General features: G+C 41.3%; 1 protein-coding gene across 1 annotated transcript; it reads right to left on the bottom strand.

Annotated features, from left to right (window-relative positions):
• Window positions 1-17,006: 17,006 nt before the first annotated feature.
• Window positions 17,007-19,449, bottom strand: LOC135492710 (uncharacterized). The gene is made up of 2 exons (XM_064779304.1): window positions 19,037-19,449; window positions 17,007-18,090 (listed from the first exon to the last, which is right to left on the bottom strand). The coding sequence occupies exons 1-2, from the start codon at window positions 19,351-19,353 to the stop codon at window positions 17,157-17,159; spliced, it is 1,251 nt and encodes a 416-aa protein (XP_064635374.1). The 5' UTR covers window positions 19,354-19,449; the 3' UTR covers window positions 17,007-17,156.
• Window positions 19,450-21,048: the final 1,599 nt, after the last annotated feature.

The following is a 21,048-nucleotide window of genomic DNA, read 5'->3' as shown; positions in this document are numbered from 1 at the left end:
GGTTACTTGTTGCAAAATCAATCTTCCATCTTTAGACTGGTCACACAGTGGTTAGTCTATGCTGAAACTAGCCTGGTTCCTTGGCCAATTCAATGCGCAGAATACAATTGCGCAACTATACGTCATAACCCGGGCTTTTGAATGGTCAAAAATCAGTCAAATGTGCCTGTAGCGCCAATTGGCGGTAAAAACTAAACTAATTCCATTACATGTCAAAATGAAAAATTATTAAAAAATATTCGGCCAAATTTGAAAACAAAATTTCCTCTGTGGACCGAGGTATAAAGGAAAGAAGTTTAAACTTCCCGATGACCTCATTCGCCGAATGTAGGTAGGATCGCGCTGATATTTGGTTTCTGAGTTCCCCTTCGGCTACTCCTAATTTAGCAGCGTCAACAAAGTGCCTAGGTCTTACGGTTATAAAATGCCCAAAAGTGACGCGGATGGAAGGAAGGACGGGCACCATTCCCTTGGTAATATGGTCAGCTTCGCTGACTTTGTCAGCTGAGCTAAAAAAGGGTGACATAGACGGGGAAATGTACACCACCGGATAGAGTCTGTGCTTGATCAGGCATTTGTCAGATGATATCCTGAACAAGGCATCTATGGAAGCAAATCCAGAAAGAGACTTAACCTTCGAAGGGCACACTTATAATTTGTTGATGGCCAATATAATATCTGTATAAACAAGTTCAATTGAGTATCACTGGTATTTAGTTGTGGCAATCGCTGCCTGTTTCTAACTTGTTTTAAAATGTTCTTCCATCTATTTATTTTCTCACTGCACAATACAGCACTGCACTCTGTTGAATGTACTATTATGTACAATTAAATAAATAAATAAATAAAAAATCAATTACTCAGTAAAAAGTCAGTCTTGTGGGAGTCCTGTGGGCTGTTTTCCAATTCAAAATAAAAGTGTAACCTCTTTAAATTAGTCTCACAGACTGAACCATAACACTCAACAGCCAACCGTGCTCACATGATGTGAGCCGAGAGCTGGGCTTAAAGATGACCGAGTGGTGTGCTTCATTTTGAAAATTGTCTATCTTCTACGACATGTGACAGAACAGGATTTAGTGGACTTAATGATGAGGTACTATCAAATAGGGTGTCCATCAAATGAATCACGATGGCCTGTTGAGTTATACTCAAGCATATATAGGGCTAGGCTATCGTTTTTGTCTTTTTTACAGCCTACAGCACAGCCACTCACAGCGCAGTGTTATTAGAGTGTACAGACAGTACAGGATTGCAAACCAAAAACATGAGCATTGCTGCGTAACGAAACTGCAGTGGAATTCATACTACGTCATAATGTGACTTTCAAAATAATTGTTGTCACGGCCAATGACCAGACAGGGAGAAAACAAACGTAAAATGGCGAGATTTGTTGCAAAATTGCCAAGACGCAAAAAAACAGCCGCCATTTAGGCCTAGAGTTTATACCCCCAACCATGTCCATTGCTTGATGGTGTCATACCCCAAACCATGTCCCTTGGTTGATGATGTTAGGAGTTAAAAATAGATTGGGGCACACAACGGGTTAGTACCAAAAAAAACCAAACTCACCCCAGTTATTTCAGTGTCTTCCGACCATCTTCTAACACTAATAGTGATAATCTTCTAAACGAAAAACCACAGGCAATCACGACTCTGAGGCTACCATAAAACACCAGAATTTCCCCCGGTTTCCAAAGGCCCTCCAAGAACAGAGAAGAAAGAGCCTCTTGGAATCTCACAGGAAATCCCTTGATGATGACATTACAGCAGGAAATCCCATTGCATCTAAAAATAGATTGGAGCACCCACACATATGAAATGCCTCCAAAAACATCCATTCACACCACATATTTCAGCTTTTTTGTGCTAAGAACCCAGATTGATACTAATCCATTACATATGTACCGACATTGGTACAGTACATGATCCCAGAGTCTCAAAGGAGCGTGCGTAAGAAACGGTCTTCTCTCTTATAATATAGATGCAGTCGAAATAAAATAGTCGCCATTTTTCTATCATGTGATCATACGGGTCAGCGGGCAAGCACACTCTCCAACACAAGATCTCCCGCCAAATCCTCTGCCACTAGCTTCCATGTTAGAAAGTCACCGTACATTATACATTACGTTGGCATACTCGGCAATAATGGCGGCCAATTCTAGCAGGGGTGTACATGTATGTTTATTTCGGGGCGGGAAATTCAAATCGGGAAAAAAACGTGGTCAAACGACATTTTGCTCACTACTGCAAACTGGTGATATAAATCGAAACTAATCTATTTTATATCAAAACTTCTTTATAATACGGACCTCTTCAACTTTATTTCAAGCTTTTATTTGCTGGAATAAAGCGGCGAAAAAACGTTTTGTACTTTACACGTTTTCCCCCTGGTGGGCTGAATTTGAGTCGAATCGCGCTGAATTTTTGGTAAACTGCTTAGGTCGTCTAGTTTTACCACCCAAACCAAATTTAAAGTTCCTAGGTCCTACGGTTACAACTGCCCAACTTTGTCTACAGATGGATGGATGAAACGATGGAAGGACAGACACCAATCAAATAGGTATAGGACAAGCTCCGCTGACTTTGTCAGCTGAGCTAAAATATTTTGCAGCGAACACTTAATTTCTTAATTTCTTAATTTCAAAACGTGTCTTCACTTAGTGGCACCCCTGTGGTTTGTCTATCGGTACAATTCAATTCAATTTATTTCAACTGATTTTAGGCCACCTTACAGCATGAAAATGTAGACATATACACCGGGATGATACAATAGGAAGACACGATGATACTTATGTACAATCATGTTCAAAAGTTTATGGACACCAGTTTTTCTCAATTTTCTCAAAAACCACTGGGACAACTATCAATACGTGGAGAAACTTTTCGGGTACAAGATGAAACTAATTTTGCTGGCCGGTGTGATGACATAATGATGATGCAATGCAATTTCCAAGGGCATATTTTTTCAACTTTTTTTATTAACATACTTTCTCTGCTTTTTTTCGCTATAATATTCATTTTGTTACAAAAACAGCTTTGCAACTCTAAATCACTGCTCGTTCTAATGATATTGTGCTTTTTTCTCCTATTTGGTGCCTTTTCGCGCTGAGGTTCTGCATTACACAAAAATTCCCAATGATACGGCCCCTTGTTCTAATTCTACTGGCAGCCAAGTGTAATAGGCCTGCCTTCACAAAGCTACTTGAATGGGATAACAAGTGTGTGGGTTGTCGCATGATGTCAGTTTCATCCGAACACAATTAATCATCATAATCTTCAGTTATGAAGTTCCAATGACCAAATAGGGAGATAAGATGAATTGCTTAGGTATTGGCCCTTTGTCTAATTGTGTAACTATGAAAATAAGAACGGATTCCACTCTAAATATAGAAATACATGTAGTGCATAAGAAATGTGTGGTCAATGAACTAGAGATGGGGAAAGTTAGAGATGACGTTGAGCTTACCCAAGCTCAAAAACAGCAAATCCTGGCCTTGCGTCACTTTGGGTTTTCATATAGAAATATTGCTGATCAGGTTGGCTGCAGTAAGAGTGCTGTGGGAAATTGGATCCTCCGTCATTTGGAAGAGGGACACACTGATGGCAAGCCTAGGATTGGGCGTCCAAGGGTTACAAACCGGAGACAGGATCGTCGCTTAGTTCGGGAAGCACGCCGTGAGCCATTCCTTCTACCAAAACATCACCAAGTCGATGTGCAGGAACACCGACAACTTGTCAGTCGAGCAACGATAAAGCGCCGTCTAAGAGATGCTGGATTATTTGGGCGAACCGCTGCCAAAAAAGATGTTTTAACAGAAGGTCACAAGCAACAGCGCCTGGACAATTCCCAAAATATCAAGAAATGCCAAAGAAGTGGTCGATACAGCGTTAACCTTTGGGGCTGGATGGATTACCGTGGCAATGTTTCTCTGCACCGGATACATGGGCGATTCAATCAACATCAGTACAGGGAGATACTGGAGGCACACCTGCTTGATATGCAACGTCATATCCCAGAGGGATTCATCTTTCAGCACGACAGATCCCCCATGCATACTGCTCGCATGATCCAGGGCTACCTCGCTACTCAACCCTTCGAAGTAATTGACTGGCCACCAAAAGGTTGTGACATGAACCCCATCGAAAACGCCTGGGCTGCTATGGTTAAGAGTATTGAATATGAAGGTGTCGCAAATACTGATGAACTTTGGACCAGGATTCAGGACACTTGGAACGCCCTCTGTCAGGATGAAGGATACTGGAATAATCTTGTGGAGTCCATGCCAATGCGTATGGAGGCAGTTATCGAAGCAAGAGGAGGCTGGACCAGATACTAAGCCATAAGAGGCCATGGATATTAAGAGTTCTGTGACTTTGGGAATGTAGTTTACTGCGAAGAATCTGATAAGACTTCAGATACTCTGAACATTGTGGATTACAAAATCAACTGTTGGTTTTATTTCATTTCTTTAAACACCCTGTATAGCAGGAATTGAAAATTCTGGACATTTTGGGGACAAGTATTACTCCTGGATAGTCCTGTAGTTCACCAAAAAGGTCATGAAACATAATTTTGTAAGATAGATATCCCATGTCTTCCGTTTTCTTTTCAGTCCATGAGTACACAATTAGATCCTTTCATTTTCCTCAATAACGATGTTTAAGAGGTTAATCCAGAAATTGCCTAACAATAGCTTTCATTTGAAGGCCTATGCTTCTTTCGCTATGTTGACCCCGAAGTCAATAAAAGCATTTCCCTTATTGAGAAGTAATTTAATTGAAATGAACTCCTCAGTGTAAGATACGACTCATTTATGCAACAAGTACCTACTTCCTGGCATTACCCGATTATGTCAACTATTAGTGTCATTCATGGCCTAACGCTCAATGAACACTGAGGGACCATTTCATCAGTGTTTGGACACCATTGAAAACTGGTGGAAATTCCAAGTGGAAAAGTGAAGAAAAAAGGCCTTTCCATTGGTAATGGCTGTAACTGACCATGCTGGAATGTCTATTAGATAAGGTGGATAGTTAGGGCGGAAAAATACAGAGAAAAGTCTGTTAATAAAAAAGTTGAAAAAATATGCCCTTGGAAATTGCATTGCAGCATCATTATGTCATCACACCGGTCAGCAAAATTAGTCTCATCTTGTACCCAAAAAGTTTCTCCACTTATTGATAGTTGTCGGGCAATTTTTGGCCCAGTGGTTTTCGGGAAAATTGAGAAAAAACTGGTGTCCATAAACTTTTGAACATGATTGTACATTGTAATACACATACACTAATGCATCCGCTCTTTCATTTTTTGCTGATACGTGGCCGATACATTTCGTAAAATTGCATAACGTTTTGTAGACATGATATTTATAAATGATTGAAAGGCAAATACAAGACACATAAATATTGTATCAATCCTGACCAGTATTTCAGAACCTTGGCTTTGGAATAGGAAACTACTCACGGCGGCCACAATCTCCGAAAGGCGCAGTATTATGGGCCTTTGTTGAAACATTCATAAAATGCTTGCATGCACAATAGTGTACTCATTCAATTGACGTGAACTCCTCATGGCCCCATAATTCAGCAAAATAAGTCAAGATCGGGGATATATTTGTGTTAAAGATCTTAAAGAATAAACGATTCGAGAGCTCACAAAAAATCCCTAATGAGCGTAGACATTGGGAACTGCTCTCTTGCCTTTCTCTGCTATGTGATACAAACAAGAGAATGTACCTTTCTAATAGACAGACAGCAGGAGCGATTGGTTTTCACTCATATACCAGTATTAATATGTTCAAAGTACAGGCTATATAATTTATTTACAAAAATATATACAACAACAACAACAACAACAGTGATTCCAGGCGTGTCAGCTCCAGTGAGCTTCTTCTAAACTGTTTTGTTACAAATGTTGTTTTCTTATCGAAGAGTTAGTTTGTTTTAAGCTGCGCGCGGTTGTTTTATTTGCGTATTTCTTTGCCAAATATTTTATGTAAAGGTAAAATTCATACTGTGCTAGTGTCATTCTTTCTGGTATGTGCTGTGTTTTTTTTTCGCGCTCAAAGGAATACAATATTCTCGTGGATCGCAGATGACATGAATGGAGCTCTTCTTGCAAGATGTTTTTAAAGGAGCCATTCTCTTCCCTGTTTTCGTTAAAAGTCATTGTTTTTTCTTGCCCCCACGTCCTTTTCCACATGGCTTTCCGCTAAACGGTTTGATAGCTTGCGTCAAAACAGGCAAACAGTGCATTAGACAGCCCTTACAACTTTGCAAAGCTGTGGTTTTTTGGTCGAAGAAACAGTGACATTTTGTCATGGCTTCTTCATTTTTTTTCACGCCCGAAATAAAAGTCTCGACAGCTTTTTCTTCCCGCACCATGAGTTTGTCTACAGAGGCCTTTCGTGAAACAACATCCTTGTGGTATTTTTCGCATTTTTCAGCCCAAGGTTTTATCTTTTCCAAAGCGACCTTTGTTTTTCGTGGACAGAACAAATGTTTACAAAATCTTCAATAATGTGAGGATATTTTAATCTATTATTTGTCGACTCAAATATTGGACGAATATATTTTTGTACGAAGGCTTTTTCATCGCCTGAACAACATTCATGAGCGGAAGCTCCAGCTTGTTGGGGGGGGGGGGGGGGGGGGGTTATATCATTGAAGGAAAAGCAAACTGGAACAACCTCAAACACGAAGTGTCTCACGTTGAATGGGACGACCAGCTAAACACAGCCAACCTCAACACTGCGATAGAAAAATCTACAACTATTCTACTTGAAGCAAGCAAAATACACATCCCTTACAAACGGATCAAATTCTCCTCAACCGACAAAAAATGGATAACGGCTGAAATCAAACTGGAAATGGACAAAAGAAATACGCTTTTTAGGAATGCAAAAGAAACCGGAGCTCTACTCGACTATAACACCTTCAAAAAACAACGCAACCACGTCATATCATTAATCGATAGCTGTCATCGATAGCTGACAAGTTGAAGAATGGCAAGAACGACAAGGAGTGGTGGAAACTTGCCAAAAGTGTCTGCGGTCCAGGTAAAGAAAACAAGACCCCATCCCTGAACGTCAACGGCTTATCCATTGACGACTCTACAACCAAAGCCAATATCCTAAACTCACACTTTGCCGACATATGTAATTTCGATGAATCGAATATACCAACGCAAGAAGATCTCCCTAACATTACGAATGACGAGCTAAACCACATCATCATCTCTGAACAGGACATCGCTGATCAAATTTCCTTGATGGACACGAAAAAAGCCACCGGCCCTGACGGCATCAGCCCACGCATTGTCCACTCATTGAAACTGCAGTTGACTAAACCACTCCATATTCTATTCAACCGATCTCTAGATGAAAGCACTTTCCCAGATCTATGGAAAAAAGCAAACATTACTCCAATCTTCAAAAAGGCGACAGGCACGACAAAAGCAACTATATACCAATATCTCTTCTAAGCGTCATTGGCAAACTATTTGAAAAATTAGTCCATAAACATGTCTACAATCATACCCGCTCTCTCAACTCAAAAAATCAGTCAGGGTTCCTGGCAAATCACTCTGCAGTCACACAGCTCCTTGAAATCAACCACCATATTCTCACGGACCTTGATGATAGAAAAGAAGTATTCTCTCTTTTTTGCGACATAGCCAAGGCATTTGACAAAACTTCCCACAAGGGCATCGTATCCAAGCTTCACCAATTTGGCATTCGGGGAAAACTCCTATCCTGGTTCACAAGCTACCTACAAAACAGACAGCAAAGGGTAGTAATCGATGGAAAAACCTCAGAGTGGCTACAGGTCCATGCCGATGTCCCCCAGGGATCAATCCTCGGCCCCCTCATGTTCCTGATTTACATAAATGACGTAACGGAAGAAACCGATGGCAGTACGAAACTCTTTGCCGACGACACATCACACATAGTATCATCAGTAGACCTCCCAGCATGCACACCAGAAATCCAACAGCACATAAACAATATATCTGCATGGGCTACCAAATGGGCCATAACATACAACCCCACGAAAACAGTTTATATGGTCACGAGCAGACGAATATTACCATCAGAAATCCGCTGTCACCTTAACAACATAGTAATTGAAAAAGTTCATAACAATAAACATCTCGAAATTGATATTCAACGACAAAGCATCCTGGGACGACCACATCCAATCGATCGTATCGACTGCAAACCGCAGACTTGGCGTACTTCAAAACCTTAAATACAAATTAGATAAACAAACACTGTTAACCCTCTACAAGACCTCTGTCAGAAGTAAACTCGAGTACGCAGATGCAGTCTGGGACGGTCTACCACAGCACCTAGCCGCCAAAATCGAGAAGACACAAGCAAATGCAATGCGTTGCATCACAGGACTAACCGTCAGCTCTCACCACCGTGATCTTTACAGAGAAATGGGTTTACTACCACTCGAAAAGCGCAGAAAATTCCACCGACTCGTGATGTTCTACAAAATTCTGACGGGGCTTGCTCCTACGTACCTCAAAGATTTCATCCCAGAGTTAGCCGCCAATAGACACAATCACAACACTCGCACAACAGCAAACAACGCCATAACCCCTTTTACGTGGCGCACAGACAGTCTATACTCAAGCTATTTCCCCTCTACAATCCGCGACTGGAATGCTTTAAACATAACAGTTCGTAACAAACCAACCCTTAGTTCTTTCAAATCCTCTTTATCAAAACTTCCGGAATTCTCTAGCAAACCCTCTCCTTCCTGGCTTGACATCGGCCCTCGTCCACTTAACATCATCCTTGCACGCATAAGAAATAAATGTAGCGGACTCAACGCAGACCTTTTTCTAAACCACGTTTCTGATCACCCCACATGCCCTCTTTGTCTCATGGATGTCCCGGAAACTGCTTCACACTTTCTACTTATATGTCCCAACTACGATAACCCGCGTCATTCTCTAAAAGCAAATACCCTCCAAATAATACAACGCCACAATATAACTCTGACTTCAAACATCCTGCTCAACGGACACCTCACCCTCTCGGACAGCGAAAATTCTATTCTGATAAAATCTACCTTAAACTTCATTGCAGCAACTGACCGCTTTCCAAACTTAATGCCTCAATAAACAAATCTAAGATCAGCCCGAAACCCATCGCCCCCACCCGCACCGCACCGCACACATGCACTCGATATTAGTGAGCTTTCGCAGCCGCCCGGTTGGGTCCTAGGACGGCGTTTATATATTGTTCGGGTAAACTCACACAATGGATAAATGTGGTCGTGGGGCCCAGACGGGTGGCTGCGAAACCTCACTAAATGAGTTATTTTTAGTCGATTACTACATTTCTGTACCCACGTTCCATAATAATTCTCTGTATAATTCTGTAAAATTCTGTTAAGTTACCACATTTTGTAATGGTTTAAGCCTTTGGCTTTTGTCTGCAAAATAGCCTTTTTTCTATGTATCATTCTATTAGCTAGTAAATAAATCACCCATTTGTAAAAAAAAAAAAAATGGTATTCAAGAACAACACTTTTATCACCCTTATGTTAAGGTCGTCCTTCACCTCAAATTTTCTAAAGGGTCCCTTTATCCTTCCAATGATCAGAGGTAATAGGAAGATGGCAGTTCCCTACCATTGTTGTATTATGCAATTGTCTTGATCTGAAGTAAGCATATGCAGCTAAGACTTAAAAAACATAGGAAAGTTCATTTGGTATTGCTGTGGCTGTTGTACATGGTAGTGAATTGCAGAACATGCCGAAAACAGGAAAAATAGGTTCTCAGGATAACGACGGGAAAATCCCAAAACCGCGTCGGCAGTTCACCGAAATAGAAAAACAGCTATTAATGCAACTAGTGACAAAGGAAAAGAAAATAGTAGACCTGCGGGAAAATACTGCCAAGGTTCTGACTGGCAAAAATGAAGCCTGGGACAGAATTACGAAAAATTTCAATGCGCAGCCAGGTGTCAAACCTAGCGATGCCCCACAGCTCAAGAAAGTTATCGATAATTTGAAGGCAAAGAAAGACGTTGCAAAGGGAAAAAAAAGTCGCCAACTCACAGGAGGTGGACCAATGCAGAAAGATTCTGTAGCTGATGATGTATCCCACATGGTAGCATCGTATTGTAAAGAAGTACTACAGCCACTGGATAATGATTTTGACGATGATACAGGCGATCATAACCCAGAAGGTAAAGTAGTGATTATATACTTCATTATTTATTTTAATGTCGAAATATATGTGCCAATTGTGGTGGCTGCTGTCTCAACTCTCATGACACTCATCACCAAAATTCCTTGTAACTAATATTATACTCTTTTCACTCCTGCGCCCACCTTTCTCAATTTCATCTGTAACTGGTCCAATATGGCTCTGTCCTCCGAGTACCACGTATCCTTAGCACACATGATATCGCATTGAATTAAAGAACATTAATCATGTTAGTTAGGGACGTTCCCCAACTTTATTGAAGCCACAATAACAAATATCCAGCAGTTATCTGGATGAAATGAAAAACTAAATTCATTTTTGCTTCTGGCTAAAACAAGAGGCTTAAAACATGTAAAAGGCTGCTATTGAATGAACATGACAAATCATATTCATCTAAAGCGGAACGTTTTTTGCAGGCAAGAAAACAAACCCATCTGCTAGCGCTAGTGCAGGAAAGCCTGACGACTATGAATCCGATGAATCCCAAGTCATTGAAGAATTTGAACCAATCTCGCGGCCAGCCACACCCCAGATGAAGAAGCTCCCAGTACCCGCAATGTTAAGAATGCCTGTAGTATTAAGTCTCCATTAGCCGTAGTAGAGCCAACCGCGCAAATGCAGTGGATTCAGCGTTGACAATGCAGAGGGATGAGCACGAGCTCCGGATGACGCATCTGCAGAACCAAATCAAATTTGCAAAAGAGGAACATGAACAACGGATGGAGGGTTTCAAGTTGCAGCATTCGTTTTTGAGGAAGCTGACTAGTCGAGGATCTGAGGTAGTCACAGTTCATGGCGCCACAGACAACAATCCTGTAGAGGACTTTCATTTATTCCATCAGGTTTATACAGAGTTGTAATATACTTATAAACTTGTCATTTGATGCACAATCAAATCCCTTTGGTGTACGTACATTGCATTGATCTATCACCAGCAGATAAAATTTGAAATAATATTAACCTTACATGTATAAGTTCATGTGCAGTCCACCACAAAATTGTCGATAAATATTGTGCTTACTGAAAATATTGTTGAAACTTTGTTTGTCGTATAGCAGCCCCCATGACATCATCATCCCTATGGACTACAAGGTCATCTTGCTCCGCATCCTTATTCCCACCGAAATTTGGCTCCTTCAGATCAATGGCAATATTGTGCAATACTGCAGTCGCAGTGATCACAGACATTGCTGTATCAAGCTTCACTCGTATACCCTGTTTCAAACACGGAAATTTTAGTTTCCATATGCCGAACATTCTTTCAACTGCACATCGTGTTCCCTTGTGTGATCTGGTGTATCGATTTTGTGCACGGCCAGCTGGGTTCCGAAATGGCGTCATTAAAAATGGGAGGCAAGCGTAGCCTTTATCTCCAAGCAGAAGGCCATCGAATTGGCGTTGTTCAAGCTGGAAACAAATCCGGCTATTATCGAAAATACGTGAATCATGAGTTGACCCAGGCCATCGATTAACAATGTTTATGAATTTCAGATCTGCGTCCGCTATGCCTTGAACATTCAGCGACATGAAACCCTTGCGACATCTATAAATTTCACGTTCTTCCAAGCTTGGGCTTGGATGGGCACAAGGAGGATACCGCGGTGACGTCATATCACGTGATCACATCCCATATTAGTGCAGTCAGTTGGCCGCGCCCCCGTTCGCAGCGCTCAAAAAGCGTTTCTCTGCGTTGCGCTGCTACTGTCACCTATCGGTAAAAATTTGGTACTAACTCGCGCCATATTTGTGGCAGAGACTAAAACCTCTGTAGCATGCACGTCTGTTCGGGGAGAGCGATTGATCAAAGATGGCGAAATTGTTAGTTATTGAAAGACAAAATTGGTGTTTATTTCATCAAATTCCAAGCAAAATCAACCGAGTTGGATCAATTTTTCGAAAGATGATATTTTCGCAATCTTCGCTGAACATACCTCACTCAAAGATATTTTCCCACTTTGCGACGATATTTGGTAAATTGATTTTTTGCGAAGTGGTTGACCAATCCCAAATGAATTCATATCTTTTAAAACATTTGAGCACCCGGTTTCCTAAATATTTCTTTTTTGGCACTTAATTTGGTTATTTTTCGAAGAAATCTCATTAATATTTATGACGTTTTGGATCACGTGATGTTAATCAAGCCGTTTTTCGCGGCAATTGCGTGCACGACGCGATATTGTAAAAATATTTTAATGCACAGCGTGTCTCAAAAAAATTGTGGTTAAAAGTGAGAATGGCATGATGGTAGCCTGTTTGAGTTCTGTTGATGAATATGCTTAGTCTGACTATAATTTCTACAACTTGTGGCCAAATGACCAGATGATTTTGAGCCTTTTGATAAAGCTACTGGTAGAATAGTCATCAGAAATGTCCGAGCGACAGTGACTGAGTGAGTGTTATGTTATGAGACTGGAGGTATGTCATGTGTTCCACCATATCGTCATTGATATTGACCAGAAATACTATCGATGTGTGTGGATGTGCTCAAACAGTAAAGCATGAGCCATGATGCTTCACTTCCGAAAAGATCCAGGTGACTGAGATGTCTACTACTACTGTTGGGCAATCCGGCTGATTCTTCAGAAATTTCTCTGTATATCCTCTGTAAAAATAAACTTTCTCATAATGATATATCTTTTGTTTGTTTGGTAATTTTAGTTGCCTATGTTTAGGCACTTTTTTGCCAGATTTGCCTGTAAAAGGCTGCCATAGTTCAGGAAAAGAAATCATATACACATTACAATGTGGATCTTAACGGTCCAAAACACCAGGGCCTACTAGGTGACATGGCTCAATAATAGGCATTTTCTGGTAATTTTGGACGACCTTTGGATGGATAGTTTATTTTCCCTGACCCTGGCCTGGGTCTGAACGGGCTTCCAAGCCATCAATGATGCTTATAAAGCCGGGAATAGCCTCATCAGTACCCCCACAAGAGTTATTTTGTGCCAGACATCGCGCACAGAACTTGCCATCATCTCATTTTTAGAGTTGCTGTATCAGTAAAAGATAATAACAAAAAGCTGATAAAGTATGTAATTTGAGCAGCATGACCAATGCCAGTGTTAAAGGTGTAAACTTAACCTATTACAGGACATCTTCCTGCAAGATTGTGATTGGTTTAACTTGAAGTTTGTCATCAATTTGTCTGTTGTAATTGTACATCCATGCTGTTGTCATTCAGGAAAAATCTGTTTTATCTTTCAGCTAATACTTTCACTTCTCCAGTCAATCGGGTTTGATGAACATGTCAAGCTGTTGAATGGTGTAAACAATCATTAGCAAATAACGTCACGAATGAAAATAAGTTTGATTCCTTCCACTTGAAAAGTTCAACATCACCACTTGCAAGAATTTGAATTTGGCATTGTCTTTTACACCCTTCAACAATTGACTGTCTGTTTGTTATTGGTGTTCTTGTTTCAATGTTAGCGTTTCACTGTTAAGTTTCAAGATGCAGAAGAGAGGATTAGTTATCTTTAATGTTAAGTTTCTTCTTTGCATCATTTTGTCGTTAAATTTGGGCAATGGTGGTTTCATGAAAGGAGGGATGGGACGGCAGGATGGGCTATTGGACAAGTTTTCATAATCAGTATTCTAGAACACGTTTTGTAGCGATGGTGGCGATCCTAGTGTTCGGGCCTCTTCGGCTCAACTTCGGGTGTGGTCGGAACCTAAATCCGGCTGCAACATTTTCTGATAAAAATCAGAGGCAACTTAAACGTATTTTCCAGCCGTGCGACAGAAATAATCATTTTTACTATCGTGTTATTCAGTCAAAGATACATATAACAATAAATATCAGTCCTTACTTCTGAGCACGCGCGATGTTTTTGATGAGTTAGGTGCATTTATTCAACAAAATTACGTGAAAAAATTGCAAATTTTCGGGCGACGACCGCTGTTCAAAGTCACGTAAACAGCAAACCTCAGGACTTTTTACACTTTTTTCTTAATGAAACTACTAATTAATGTTTCATCTAGAATAATATGTTCCGTTTACATGTCATTCAGAAAGATTTTGGCAAGTTTAGGATCGATTTCCGACTTCATATTTTTCACACCTAAATGTACGCGATAATGAGCTCGTAATGATATGCAGTGACGTCATAGCGCAGAGAGAATTACGCGGAAATGGGGGCGCGGCCAACTGACTGAGTGATCGCTATGGCCAATCAGATTCAGTCTACTGACAGCACCAGCACAGAACGCATCTCCACGTCCCACTGTCTGGTGCGCTCCTGTACACAAAAAAACCAATAGACATGAAATATTGCAATACCTAGTATGGATTCTTCCTGTGTAAAATAAAATTTACAGAGCGGATTAACTTCCACGAATAAAAAAGACGTTTGGCGTGGCCAAAGTGCGGAAATAATGTATCCGCTAAAATACACTACGAAATACACTAGGCAATGCACTACGCGATACACGGTAGAGATGCAGTTGAGTTTGTTATTGTTTTGACTTATCATATCAAAATATATTCATGTATTCATGAAGTATGAACTCATTTCTGTCCCATACAACTCTAAGAATAGTCAATTTCTCCTTTAATCATCACTGAAACCGCGATATCCGCAGGAAGATTTCGTTCTAGTGTCCGAAAATGCATGATCTTACAGGGGCGCTAACTCGACAAATAGAGGGGATCTATGGGGATCTATGCGAGTTTTAGGTCCTACAGGTCTCGAACTTGTAAAATATGTAAACATGCCTCCAAATCCCATTATGATAATGAAAAGATTGCCCCATATCTTGGAGACTGTTTTGAAACCATCGCTAATTTTGGAAGATCGGTGCCCGGCTATTTGGTTTAAAAAACCCTATTTTTCCCCATCAAAACAGCACTTTTCATTATTCAAATGATAACTTATTGTCTGAAGACTTATTTCATAGCAGAAAAGTACTAATAACTCTGATTTGATGCGAAAAATCTAACTTTGTTTGATGACTTGATTTTCCCTTGGCCGTGGATCGAGTTTGTTTACAATATGCAGCGCCATCTTGGAAAAGCCGTGACGTCACCGCGGTATCCTCCTTGGGATGGGCACATGAACTCCGTCGATGCAACCTAGCACGTCTGGAAAACCATACATTTCATAGAATTTCCTTTTCCAACAGCATCCTATCCAATGGGAAAACGAATTACTTCGGCCCGTTTTCTTGCTAACACTCCTGAAACACTTTTGACGATTCGTGAAGCCGATGGCTGGGACACTCCTTGCAAATCTCCGTGAACGATCTGAAACGAACCGGTCGCATAGTAACGGAGTGCAACCAGCACTTGAGTCCTTGGTGACAGGGGGTGTCCACGATTGTTCTCAGGTTCTGGAATGTCATCGCAAATGAAGTGCATTAGGTGATTAAATCCATCCTTGGTAAACCGAAATCGATCAAAAAAGGCGTTTTCACTGAAAACATTCTCTCGAAACTGAGGAAGCAGTGTCCGAATACGTGGCATACCCACATTGACATCATAAAAACGTAGTAGTCGGTTGACATAATCACCCATCGCTGAAATATCAGAAGACGTCTTTGCACGTTGGCTGCTAAGGGAGGTCTAAAGGTTACTCCAGACCAACCTTACGATTAGAGGCCTCCTTAGGGCAAAATAAAGCAGTTCCTCTAATAAAGGAGTGTTCTAGAAATGACCCAACCTTTGCCCAAGGGAGACATTTAAAGGAATCCTCTAGCCCGAGGTAAAGGATGGTTCTTGAAATGAAATTAAGCTAAAGTCTGGCTTAAAGTCTCCCTTAGTGATAAAGGAACGTTCTTGAATACGGGCCAATGTTTCTCGGCTTTGGGGCGCTTGTGTATAAGCCATCCCTCTGAAAGAGAAAATAATGGACGGATATTACTAAGGCTGTTTCTGAAGACTTTCAGCCGAGCTGCTAACTAAACGGAAAAATAACAGTTATAAGGCCTACCTTTTATCCCGATTGCTTCTCAGCAAAATGTGTGTGCGTAAATTGCCCGCACATACGAAATGGGGGAAGTTTTGCCCTCACAGCTCTTAATAAAGGTTGAAATATTCCATTTTTGACCAATCATGGAGGCTAGAAGTGTAGTTTGCCAAGCAAGGAGTCACGAGACCATAATAGGATATTTTCGTATTGATTTACAAACGAAATCCTTGACCTAAAGCCCTTCGAACTGATCAAAGCACCTCTAGGCACTTTTGAAATTATTCTCAAGAACAATCTCCCACTAATTATATAGGGCTCTTAATATTTCATCACTGATCCAAGCTCAGATTAGATATAACTCGGCCAAAATAACAGCCAGTACGTGCGAAAATGACCTTTTTCCTGTTCAGGATTCATTATAAAACACTAAAGGCCCGTCTCCATTAGAGCGTTTTTGCGCGTCGCACGACGACGCGATTATACGCGCGGAAATCCGCTTCGATTGCTCTAATTGATTTTCCTTTGCCCCTATCCACAAGAGCGTAGCGGATAACATAATCAATTTCTGCTCGACAGACACCGCCGGCGGATTGAATAAGAATGCAAAAATAGCATTCAAAGCGTATTTACTTGGCGGTCATTTGACACATAAATTCAGTCATATCCACTTTATTCCGTGCATTGCCCCCTGAAAGCACTCGGACTGTGCAGTTGTGGTTGTAGGGAGCATCATGCCAGGTGACTTGATAGAAAGACTCATTTTTGAGATCGAAAAGCACCCAATGATATATGATAAGTCCCTAGCCGAATTCAAAGATACTGAAAGGAAAGAAAGGGTATGGAAGCAAATTGGTGATAAAGCTAATTTAACAGGTAAGTTCAAGTTTATTTTGAAGCATATTGATTTAACAGAAGTTGAGAGCCCCGCCCCACTCAGTCCGTGTACCACCCCCACCAGACCATGGACCCCCACCTTGGAGGTTTGCAGCTTTCAGTCTCTAGTGGTCGCCAACTTTCTAGTCCTCCCCGAAACACACTTGGTTTTGCCAAGGAACTGCCCCAGCTCTAGAACTAAAGTAGTCCTTGTACGCTTCTCGGACCATGAGAGCATCTTTCTTTTGCCGATGGCCAGATTTTTCCAAATCGTTCAGGATTCCATCACACGTATCCTCTTCGTCAGGCGTGACATCATTCGTAACTGGTCTGACAGGAACTGGAACACCCCTGTTCTGTAACATGTTGTGCAATACACAAGTGGCCTTCACAACAATATCAACACTTTCAGCGCTCAAAGGAATTTTCCGATGGTAGAGCCTCCACCGATTAGCAAGGATACCGAAGGCATTTTCTGATATCCTTCTGGCCCTGGAAAGCCGATAATTGAAAATTCTTTGATCGTCCCTTAAGTTCTTTCCAGGGAAAGGGCGAAGGAGGTTTTCCATAGCCGGAAATGCCTCATCCCCTACCAGGACGTGTGGAACTGGTTCGACTCGTTGTTCTGCCCCAGGAAGGCATTTGTTAGCTGGGATCTCGAGGGTCCCATTCATCAGCTTCTTACCAAGGGTACTCCTTTTGAAGATTCCCCCATCACTATTTGAACCGTAGCTGCCGACGTCAATGACTGTGAAGCAATAGTTCCAGTCAACAAGTGCAAGCAGTACCACAGAAAAGGTTTTCTTGTAATTAAAGTACAAAGTCCCAGAATTTGCTGGTGCAAAAATCTGTGCGTGCTTGCCATCCATCGCTCCCAGGCAACAGGGAAATTGCCATTTGCGTCCAAACCCATCTGCTATGTCTTCCCATTGCGCTCTGTTTGGTTGTGGCATATACATTGGCTGCAGAGCATCCCAAATAGCCTGGCACGTTTCCTGAATAATTTTCGATACGGTATGTACTCCAACGTAGTAGCTGAAGGCAATGGTCTTGTACGAATCCCCGGTGGCGAGGAACCTGAAATCATGATAGTAAAAAATGTTTTAACAATAATTTCTTTTTATAACGTTCAAGTTGGACTTGCGAAGACGAAGTGGAAGAGTGTCCGCGACGCTATGAGGAAATATTTAGATGCCATTCCCATACCGAAAAGTGGTCAGGGCAGGACGAAACCCAAGAAGGAATACACGTATGCAAAGATGTTGGAGTTCCTGAGGCCACATATGGAGAACCGCAAGTACGTCAAAAAAAAATTTCAATCACATTACAATGTATGATAGCACAATAGGATATGTCAAGGAAATGTTATACATGTAGCTCAGCTCCTTGATAATATATTTCTTTGTATTGCAGGTCTTCTGGCAATCTTGAGGACCTTGATACAGATACAATTGAAGCAGGCGATGATATTCCGATTGATAATAGCAATGCCGAAAACGAACTCGAGTTGGGTGATGGAACCTCATCGGAATACAATGACAAACAACCAGAAACATTCGCTGCACCAAAACCCAGATGCCAACAAAAGAAAAAGGCTTCAAAACCAGCATCTGAGGTGGATGACGCCATAGTTTCTTACATCAAAAGCAAGAATGAAAAGAAGCCAAAACAACCGGATGAGGATGAAAATATTTCTGACTTTATGAAATCAATGACTGCGAGTATCAAAAAGTTTCCGCCACAAATTAGATCCAGCATCATGTTCAAAATTCATGGTTTAGTGCATGAGGCCGAAATGCATGTAATCTACGGGAGCAGTGGCAACCAAGCATCCCAGCATATCCAGGGTAACCCATCCACCTCGACCGGCTTCTCCAATGTTGGTTCGTGCATGGGTATGGGCCAGATGCAACAACAATCAAGCAATTCGACAAATTGGAATGCTCCAAATTTAATGTAACTTCCAGAAATGTTTGTATGGAACAACAATTGATTAAAAATTTGATGAAAATTACTTTCTTACCTCAAACATATTGCCAGTCGTTCCTCAGGTCCAATCGGCCTCCTGAATGCCGTGTATTCCTTCGTTATGTAGCCCTTTACGTTATCCAAAAGCAAGTTGAAATGTTCAGGCATCATTCGAAAGTACAGGAAAAACTTGTCCTCATACCCAAACAGTTTCTTCACAAGATGATGGTATTCACCATATACTGCTCTTTCCTTCAAGATGGGATGCACCCAGTACTGATGTCTTCGTTTCCTCTTCCTTCGTCCGTCATAAAGGTAAAGGGCTAACACCTCGATATCAGAATCTGAGGAATCAGACGACCAAGCGGGCATTTTTGTAGTTTACTGTGGCTCTCACCATGCTTGACTGAATGTTCCCGGACCAAGCCCATGTCACTTTTTATACGCGCGAATAACGCTCTTAAGAAACGCGATAATGGAGACCCCTTCCAAGAATTACCACCGCTGCGCAAAACGACGCGCAGAAACGGCGAGCGCAAAAACGCTCTAATGGAGACGGGCCTTAAGGCACTTTAACTTCACCTTTCGGTCACCCAATAGCACTCATTAGATTGTGCGTATTAGAAATGATGCCAAGAGAATATTAGTTCATAAGAATTTTTTCGTTGTTGCCAGAACAAAAACAATTGTATCGCTCCAAGGACGGCTGGAAAAAGGCCTAATTTAACATGCCGGTTAACCAGCCTCTCACTAGTACATTCTACCTTTTTGAAATGACGCCAAAAAATCATTTAAACAAGAGCTTGATTTGGCTTATTGACATACTAACTAGCGCGCTGTGTTTTATCAAACTTTGCAAAGCAGTTCAGAACATTTAGTTCTGCAATCAGATAATGAGTTGGTCTTACCTCTCGTCCACGAAATAACAATTGGAAGATATTGTGGGCCTAAGTATCTTCTTTTTTTATTCCTGTAGCATTTCGTCGTCACAATGATATTACGAAGAAATTGAATGCTTGTTCTCCTAGTTTTTCTTCTAACCTGGATGTGACACGATCATTTGTAATAGGTGATTTTGCTCGTGCGCAATTTGTCGTGTCAACTTGGCACTAGGACAAGGGTAAAGAAGGCAATTCAATTTCACATTGCGCTAGTAACCTACCTCTCATTAGATTGTTCGTATCAGTAATTTGTTTTTCAATAGCAAACTTGTTCTACTTTGAGGAGAAAATCATTTGAGTAGGCCCAGCATATTCTCGTCACAAGGCTATTATGAGCAAAATGATGTTTGCTGTGGTGGTTTTTCTCTAAACCATGATGTGATATGATAGAATTAAACCAACGCGTTGGCACCGCCGATTGCTGCTTTCAATACGCGTGATTTTGTTCGTGCGCATTTCGTCATCATGTCAGACGACCAAATTTTAATCTATAGACCAAAGATTGTGGATAAAAAAATGATGATGATGAAGCTGAAACACTCATTTTTCACAAATTGAGTGACTTAGCTTCTGCCCCGCAAAGGGCGACGGCACATTCAGTGGGTTTTGACCTGGCTAGCGCCCATGACTTAACTATTTTGGCAGGTTGCTCGCAACTTGTCCGCACAGATTTACAACTCGTTCTTCCAAGAGCGTGTTATGGTCGAATCGCGCCTCGCTCAGGTCTAGCCTTAAACTATATGATAGCCGTAAACGCAGGTGTAATCTATTCCGATTTTAGAGGCAATTTGGGTATTTTGCTATTCAATCATCATCCGCAAAACGAATTTCGTATTCGACACGGCGATCGTGTGGCCCAACTGATTTGCGAAAGAGCCCTTATTCGAGAATCCAAAGATAAATTGCCCTCAACCCCGCGTGGCCAAGGCGGTTTTGGATCAACTGACGGCTATTATAAGAGAAATTAAGAAGCCTTGAAATGAGCTTGTGATAAAAACGGGCCATCAAAATGTAACGCTCAAAGTACAGTTGTGTTGTTGTCACTATGAGAGTACAATTCTCTTTTGATGTTTTGAAAAAGAAGTCCCCTGATTTAGGGTGGAGCCGTTCACTAAAGTCTACAGCG

The sequence above is a fragment of the Lineus longissimus genome, chromosome 8 (assembly GCF_910592395.1).
Source record: "Lineus longissimus chromosome 8, tnLinLong1.2, whole genome shotgun sequence".
Lineage (NCBI taxonomy): Eukaryota > Metazoa > Nemertea > Pilidiophora > Heteronemertea > Lineidae > Lineus > Lineus longissimus.
This window is presented reverse-complemented; position numbering and strand designations above follow the sequence as displayed.

What these genes read in the sequence shown, in the direction of transcription:
- LOC135492710 (XM_064779304.1), bottom strand. Translation starts at nt 19,353, where the DNA reads ATGCCCGCTTGGTCGTCTGATTCCTCAGATTCTGATATCGAGGTGTTA. An exon ending in CGACTGGCAATATGTTTGAG is followed by an intron (nt 18,091 to 19,036) that starts GTAAGAAAGTAA and finishes TCATGATTTCAG; the next exon opens with GTTCCTCGCCACCGGGGATT.